This window comes from Pollicipes pollicipes, unplaced genomic scaffold, assembly GCF_011947565.3.
Source record: "Pollicipes pollicipes isolate AB1234 unplaced genomic scaffold, Ppol_2.1 Scaffold_4881;HRSCAF=5763_pilon_pilon_pilon, whole genome shotgun sequence".
Taxonomy (NCBI): Eukaryota; Metazoa; Arthropoda; class Thecostraca; order Pollicipedomorpha; family Pollicipedidae; genus Pollicipes; species Pollicipes pollicipes.
The window spans coordinates 19,332,417-19,341,078 of NW_023596576.1; the positions used below are offsets into that span (position 1 = coordinate 19,332,417).

The window sequence follows — 8,662 nt, forward strand, 5'->3', positions numbered from 1 at the left end:
TCGTGCCCAGCTGGGGATGACCTGTCACTCCAGCTGGCGATGACCTCCAGCTCGGGCCCTGGGGTTGACCTGCACTGCAAGCTGGGGATGACCTCCCACTTGTGCCAGCTGGGATGACCTCCCGTTGTGTGCCCAGCTGGGGTTGACCTTCCCGCTTGTGCCCAGCTGGGGATGACCTCCCCGCTCGTGCCCAGCTGGGGATGACCTCCCGCTCGTGCCCAGCTGGGGATGACCTCCCGCTCGTGCCCAGCTGGGGATGACCCCTCCCGTTGTGCCAGCTGAGGTTGACCCCCGCCTGTGCCCAGCTGAGGTTGATCTCCCGCTTGTCCCCAGCTGAGGTCGACCTCCCGCTCGTGCCCAGCTATGGTTGACCCGGCCTGTGCCCACCTGGGGTTGATCCCCCGCCTGTGCCCAGCTGAGGTTGACCCCCGCCTGTGCCCAGCTGGGGTTGACCTCCCGCTCGTGCCCAGCTGAGTTTGACCCCCGCCTGCACCCAGCTAGGGTTGACCTCCCGCTTGGGCGCAGCTGGGGTTGATCTCCCGGTTGTGCCAGCTGGGGATGACCTCCCGGTTGTGCCAGCTGAGGTTGACCCCCGCCTGTGCCCAGCTGAGGTTGACCTCCCGGTTGTGCCAGCTGAGGTTGACCCCCGCCTGTGCCCAGCTGGGGTTGATCTCCCGGTTGTGCCAGCTGGGGTTGATCTCCCGGTTGTGCCAGCTGAGGTTGATCTCCCGGTTGTGCCAGCTGAGGTTGACCTCCCGGTTGTGCCAGCTGAGGTTGATCTCCCGGTTGTGCCAGCTGAGGTTGACCCCCGCCTGTGCCCAGCTGAGGTTGATCTCCCGGTTGTGCCAGCTGAGGCTGACCTCCCGGTTGTGCCAGCTGAGGTTGACCTCCCGCTTGGGCGCAGCTGGGGTTGATCTCCCGGTTGTGCCAGCTGAGGTTGATCTCCCGGTTGTGCCAGCTGGGGTTGACCCCCCGCCTGTGCCCAGCTGGGGATGACCTCCCGGTTGTGCCAGCTGAGGTTGACCTCTCGTTACGTTGACGGTGCGGAACACGTCGACGAAAACACGCAGTGAAGTGCACACATCCTGCGCACCTCCGCTACAAGCGTAGCAATGAGCCTCGAGGTGAAGCCGGCGTTCATACCTAGATACATACGTGCCTTGGCACGGATGCCCATGAGGTATCCTACAGGATGGCTTGCCAATTAGCAATCAGTAAAATCCAACAGGCTGCGAGGCACGGCCTCCACCTGGTCAGGCTCAGGAGCTGGCCAAACAACATCGATTTTTCCAAGGATGGGTAGGCGGCGGTGATTCCGACAGCCACGGTCGGACCGGCGCCGGCCCTCACCTGTGAGGCAGGGCACGAAGAGCCAGTCGCGGTCACAGGAGTCGCCGGTGACCGAGCCCACCTCCGACGCTCCGCCGCCCAGCGAGAACGCCTGCGACGCGTTGTTCACTGCAACATCAGGCGACCAGCTGCAGGACGCCTGTCATGGCAGGCCAGCCCACATCTCGTGAGGACGGCATGTTTTGTCACGTGATATCTGCCTGCTTTGCGCCACGGCGAGGTTTCATGTCACTTCACAACCAACACCATACGTCAGCCTGGTATCATCTCACGTGACTTTAACTGCACCACATGGCAGCAGGTCAAACCCGGTCCCCCGGGAGTGACGTTATTCTCTGTCCTTGAACGTCACGCTGAGTCGGCGTGGTGATGTCGCCCTACCCAGCGTATCGTAGCAGATCATGTGCTCTGAATAATATGCGATGGCCGCGTGTAGCAGCGCGAAGAGGTGTCAGCTTTGTCTTTCGCTCCTCTTTCATCGCATTCAAAACACGTCAGTTCCCTCCACCTTGACGTGGAAAGTGAATCGTTGCAGCTTTCTGTGTGCCGATCTTAGGGGAGGCAGGTGTTACCAGCTCGTCCGGGGGTCACGTGTCATCCCCAGATCACGTGCTCTGGATCTGTCCGTCAGGTCACTCAGTCCTGGAATCTGGATCCGTCCGTCAGGTCACCCAGTCCTGGAATCTGGATCGGTCCGTCAGGTCACTCAGTCCTGGAATCTGGATCGGTCCGTCAGGTCACTCAGTCCTGGAATCTGGATCGGTCCGTCACTAGACACTAAGGTCTACCGGCTGGTGGTCAAGCGTCTGCTGCTCTTTTGCCGGTTGTCACTCAAGTTCGTTGAAAATAGATAATTATGTCTGTTGACAGTACACATTGGTTTGTTAACGGTATACACTCAATGGGGGGGGGGTCCGCTGGACTTAACGATGAACCAGAAAACAACGTCAGCAAACAATGGCGTACGAAGAACGTATCTGTCGGTGGACTCTTTGGTCCAATAATTTTCCTTTCGACAGGTTGATTTCACAAGCAGGGTGTCTAGTTGCCGGCCATTGTGGCTTATGACCTGTCAAAGCTGTTGATTTGCTTCCCCAAGCCTCATGATTGGTGGTTTTTGAGCGCCTCCGTCAGGTTGAGGGCAGTTCAAATAAAAGATGCCGAAGGGCGGGGGGGGGGGGGGAGGGACAGATTGAACTCCACGACTGACACCCGGTCAGGTCAGATATTATCCACTTTGCATACCAGTGGCCCACCTCAAGCCGACTCGGTGTGCAAGCTGTTCAGTTGCCTGCAAATAAGCTAACAGCTGAATCCTGTTCGACTTAATTGAATAAGTTTGAGCCCGCCAAATTTGTCTCAGCACTTATCGCTTGCTATCACCTTGGATAGCCGCAGTTTCCAACGTAAAGCTGCTACATGGCTCATTTTTCGCCTGAAGAAAGCGCGTGAATATTTTTTAATGTTTCGTGTGATATGACATACTTGCAAGTGGTTCACCGCGTTTAACAAAAATTTACTGCAAATAACCTCTTTGTGTGGCTGCTCATAAATGTCAATGATGTTTGTTATATCTGATAAAATCGACGTTCAAATCAATAACAGCCAATACTATTGATTTGTATGATGTACCTCATGTTCATCACGCACAACCATCTGGTTCGAATCTGTCAGATGAAATTAAAGGGGATAGTGCGGTCATGGGGTCAGGTATGTCGCTTCCTATCAGTCCCGATGCAGTCATGGACTCAGGAATGTCAGGCGCCCATCAGCCCTAACGCATTCATGGACCTAGGGTGGCAGCCACCCATCAGTCCCAATGCAGTCATGGGTCCAGGAGTGCCGGCCACCCAACAGCCCCAACGCCGTCATGGGTCTGGGGTGGCAGCCATCCATCAGTCCCAACGCTCTCGTGGGTTCAGGGGTGTCGCTTCCCATGAGTCCCAATTTTCCCACGAGTAGCTATGTACAAGCACCTCGGATGGTTTGACGTGACGAAGCGCCCACTAACCAAGTTAAATACCATACACTCATCAATGGCCAGTGATGATCCATGTATCTCGCAGGCCGATCAGCGGCATTGTATCGGTCTCCCAACCATGGAGTTGGCTGGGTCTCACAAGGACTCGGCGCATTATAGCTCCCTCTAAACGCGTTGATTGCTGTTTACACGCATGCCGTTTGTAGATGCTACGTCACGGGTTTACCTATGTCCTGGCATGGCCTGTACTGTATGCCACAGAAATTCCTCTCCATCCTAACGCAGGCAGTGTAGTCTTGGTTGGCCAGCTCGGCGCCGTTGCTGAAGTCGAAGTTGTAGGACTTGATGACGCCCTGGACGCCGGTGTGGTACTGCAGGCAGGCCGGTTCCGCTGCCGGGGGAGGTGCTGGTGTCACACGCCAGCTCCCCAACGTGGGCTTACAGAGCCGCCGGCTAGAGCCGGGGTCGGCTACGCCAGGCGACCGAGCCGTCGCATCACGTATGCGGCAGGTGCGCGATACGCGCGCTGAAATACAGTGCGGCCGGCCGTTATGAATGTCCTCGGACGGACTTCTGATGCGGCGCGCAGGCCAGCTGGCCCAACCGAGGCTGGCGATGAGCACCGATGACGGATCCGCCCGCGCCGGTCGGCAGCCCCGCCTGGCCGGAACTGCCGAAACCGAGGCCGACTGGCGCCGATCCCAGGGCCGAGGACAACTGGCGCCGATCCCGGGACCGGAGCCGACTGCAACTGGCGCCGATCCCGGGACCGGAGCCGACTGGCGCCGATCCCGGGACCGGGGCCGACTGGCGCCGATCCCAGGGCCGAAGACGACCGGCGCCGATCCCGGGACCGGGGCTATTTACTTGCGCTCCATGCTTCTGAGTCCCTGATGAAGGTGCTTTTCAAGTGAAACTTTTAATGGCATGCTGCATATGTGGCTGCAAGCTGAAAGTTTGGTGTTCTCGGAACTGCGTCGTATAATGCGTAGTCGTACACTGAGTCCGTTCTATGTTTGAGATCAAAGTGGACTGGAAACGAGGCTGTCAGCTGACGTTGACTGGTAACGACACTGTCAGCTGACATTGACTGGTAATAAGACTGTCAGCTGACTCGTTTTCTCGGCACCGTTTTCGTGATGCATGCATTACGGGCGCGTCCGAAGATGACGTGTAACCCGCCGTCCAGCTCTCACCTCTCTACCGTGGAGCTGCCAAGCAAACGGAATGTTTCAATTCTGACTCCAGCATTGATGGTTTTCTGCATTTTGGAGACTCTGAGCGTTTCGGTTCCTCGGAAAGTTCGTGTAACATATACCGATCCTATCTGCTGACAATGTCTGGGAAAATATTATCTGATGAATTGGAGAGGCACATAGGGTGGTGGGTTCAGGATTCACGCAGCAAGCAGCTCTGCTGGGAAGTGTGCCCTGATCCAAGCACTGTCCATGCAAGATATTCGAAATAAATGCAAAAGGTCAGGCTACAGAAAAGGAATGGGCCTCATTGTTCTTCGCTTTGGGCTACTGTCATTCACTTACTCCTGTCACTTTGACCTTGTTGTGGCATGTTGCGACTTATGTCATGGAAAGGCGACCTAAAGCGCACAACTGAGCCAGTGCGAACCCCGAGGCCAAAACATCGGCATCGCGGGTATTCCGTTAAAGGTGACGGTCATGCTAACGTTTTTCATTCGCCTGCCAGCCTCCTCGAAGGTCCTCACGTCAACACATACGCGGCGAGTGTAGGTCATGCAGTCTGCGCCCTCCCTGAGGACGCGGGGCTGCGGCTTCCATCAACAGACAAACAGCTCTGTTTGTGATGCCGACTGTTCTCGGAGACAAAGGAACAGCGTGGTAGCGGGACCCCCGACCCGCCTGAGCCGCAAAGTCGACCGCGTTACCCGAGGAAGGGGAAGAGGAAGGGGGAGGGCGGGTCCCGGTGGCACCACCCCTCCCCCTCCCGCTCTCCCCATTACAGTTCCGCGGCGTCTCTCTGCGTCTTCGTGGGCGCTGCGCAGTGGCCAGCTGCTGCAGACCCGCGGCAGGGGGTCATGAGGACCTACTCATGCGCAGAGACTGGAGGCGGTGGCAGGCTAGATGGCTGGGACGTATTGACTCAAGAACGCGCAAGATTGATAGGTGACATTCACATCTTGCTTACTTTACAAACCACTGCTTTCGTGATTTCCTCTGAGCCTGTGAAATGTAAAATAGAAAAATGTGCCTACCAAACAATGCTCCACGTAAAGCAGCCAGCCTGTCAAATAAACCAGCGTTCCCACAGCGAGGACGAGCTGCTTAACAGCCATGAATAACTAGGAAATAAATGAATAGAAGCCCGTACTCCAGCCCAGCGGACCGCTGGACGCCGTCAGTACCATGCTGGTGGCGGAGATGACCAGACTTCGAACCGGACAGGACTGGACAGAACCACACCGGACCGGAGAGAACTGGACAGGACCGCACCGGACCGGACAAGACTGGACAGAACCACACCGGACCGGAGAGAACTGGACAGAACCACACCAGACCGGAGAAAAGTGGACAGAGCCACATCGGACCGGACAGCATCGAGCTGAATAAGCGCACGCTGCACCGCACCGCGCCCGTCTGGTTGTCTCATTCCGGAGGTCGGCGGGCGGCGGAGGCTGGCTCACCAGGCCCAGGTGATGGGGGCCGCCCCAGTCCGGGCTGGCGGCTCATTCCGGCGGGCGGCGGGCGGCGGAGGCTGGCTCACCAGGCTCGGGTGATGGGGGACGCCCCAGTCCGGGCTGGCGGCTCATTCCGGCGGGCGGCGGGCGGCGGAGGCCGGCTCACCAGGCCCGGGTGATGGGGGCCGCCCCAGTCCGGGCTGGCGGCTCATTCCGGCGGGCGGCGGGCGGCGGAGGCTGGCTCACCAGGCTCGGGTGATGGGGGACGCCCCAGTCCGGGCCGGCGGCTCATTTCGGCGGGTGGTGGGCAGCGGAGGCCGGCTCACCAGGCCCGGGTGATGGGGGACGCCCCAGTCCGGGCCGGCGGCTCATTCCGGCGGGCGGCGGGCGGCGGAGGCCGGCTCTACCAGGCCCGGGTGATGGGGGACGCCCCAGTCCGGGCCGGCGGCTCATTCCGGCGGGCGGCGGGCGGCGGAGGCTGGCTCACCAGGCCCGGGTGATGGGGGACGCGCCAGTCCGGGCTGGCGGCTCATGACGCTCCTGTCAGGCTGCTGTCACAGCCGGCGCGTCACCACGGCCGCTCGCGCCGGCCACTGAATCACGCACCAAGCGGGCGCGGTCGATCCAAGCAGGAACCTCTGAAGCCGAACCCACCGAGCAGGCTGCGCTTCAGGGGAGGGGGGCACCTCACTTATTGGCGGCCGTAAACACAGACATTTATCAAAACACCCAGAGAAGCCGCCGCCGGAGTGTTATGAGCGCGTCGAGAGCGGCAGCTGCGGCGGCGGCGGGGCCACAGGCGCGTCACTCGCCCCTCTGGTCGCGTCATACTGCGGATGGGGGGTTAACCCGCTGAGATCCAAAAAACTAGGATAGTTAGAGACACCAAATTCACATGGTGGATTGACCTGTACATGAGCTCACTCGTGTCGAAGTTTGGGGATCCTAAGTCATAACTCTGGAGTCAAACAAGGTCAAACAAAGTCATAATGCAGATCGATGTCTCATGTGCTTCCATCCCGACTCGTGCAATCGCCGCGAAGGTAGATAACTGCTCTAAGCATATGGTCAATGGTGTTCAATTAAAGCCAATGACCTTTTTGACCTTTATAAGGTCAAGATGCCAAATTGCTACGAGATCGCTTGGATTCTGTCATTCGAACAAGCGTCAATAATTGCACTAGGCGATATGTTCTTAAAAACAAAATGTTGGCCGGTATAATTTTAGGTCAGTGACGTTTTCTGACCTTTAAGAAGTCCATGGAACATGTCTCTTGCGGTCCCTGCCATTAATAAATTCGGAGTGAGCAGTACGAGTTACTCCATCAACTGAGCTTTCGTGTACAAAGGCAGATTGGTTTTGACCTCGGTCTGATCTTTATACCTGGCTCCGGGCCATTGGAATTGGTTATGGGACGATTCTCTAGAGATGCCCTTCGCTGACAGCCGTGGCCTAATTTTGACCTGCCATAGGTAAGGAAACTTGCATGGTGCATGTATTTTTTTAAAAAAATTCAACGATCCCCTATTCAATTCTCTACAGCCATGCAGTCTGGCGCGGCCATGCCGCGCCTTTCGGAAATGATTTTGGAAAAACCTTCGAGGTCAATTTGACCCCCGAACAAAGCGCGTGTTAAAACTGTTGGCACCTGCACTTCACAACCGGGGTAGCAGACGGCCGCCTCGCAGTTATGCAGTATGCGCCGAAATGCAATAAATAAAGGCTTTAAAAGCACAAAATGTGAGAAATATACTTCAAAGGGGATGTTCCACGCTTGATGATATCGAGGCAAGTTTCAGATTTGGCGGGAAATGCTTCACTTGTAGGCACTTGCATGCTTTGAAGTGCTAAAGACTGTTCTAGACAACAAAATTTCACTTTTCAGCACAGTGCTCCTCAGTGCATCATCGTTTGATTGCCTCACAGAGCACAATCATAACGCCAGAGTCGCTGCCAGACTGACCGTGTTAGAGCTGTCACTGTAGCGGCCAGGCTGACTCACTTGTAGCGTTTCAACTCACAGCAAGGCGGGTTGGTTATTTGTGCAAGTGAACTAAACCGACCATCATTATAAGTGCGCTTTGGGCTTTCTCGTGGTGTTCTTGCATACTTTTCTGTGGTGACTGCTTCTTACTTACATTTATATTCTTGGTTACGCTACTTTTCCTAAAATATTCCATCCCCAGCCTCATCTCCATCCTAACGAATACAACTGTCCAAACGCCTGTGACGCATCACAAAATGTACTTCGCATTCGAAACTTGCATTTAAGGCGTTAAATGGTTGAAAGCCAACTGTTGTCCGGTTAAGTGATGATTCATGCTGACGTGCTCCAGGCACTTATAAGTCATTGGCCATTTTCTTCTTTACCCTGGGCACAGCATGGCCATTGGGGAGACAGTACTCGTGTGACGTCTCTATGACGAGCACATTTTACAGCACGCCTACATTTTTGAGCCATCTCAAGTTCGACGACGCGAAAAAGTCTGCACATATTTGCGTGGGCCAGGATCAGGAGAAGAGGATTTGAAGTCACAAAAAGGTTTAACCGCGCAATGCAGTGAATGATATCGAAATTACCATATCAATGCAATACCTCTAAAAAAAAACACTTTAAACACTTAACGTAATCATGATTGCAACAAATCATGCTGTACATACAAAATAAAAAATGCAA

At 56.1% G+C, this 8,662-nt stretch overlaps 1 protein-coding gene across 1 annotated transcript in view; it reads right to left on the bottom strand.

Moving 5' to 3' along the window:
• LOC119100086 (uncharacterized) overlaps nucleotides 1-8,662 on the bottom strand; it is a 25,913-nt gene that overhangs the window by 6,076 nt on the left and 11,175 nt on the right. Inside the window, exons 5-6 of the mRNA XM_037223200.1 lie at nucleotides 3,558-3,722; nucleotides 1,351-1,458 (exon numbers count right to left, since the gene is read on the bottom strand). Coding sequence (XP_037079095.1) covers nucleotides 1,351-1,458; nucleotides 3,558-3,722 — 273 coding nt within the window. The remainder of the gene's footprint in view (nucleotides 1-1,350; nucleotides 1,459-3,557; nucleotides 3,723-8,662) is intronic.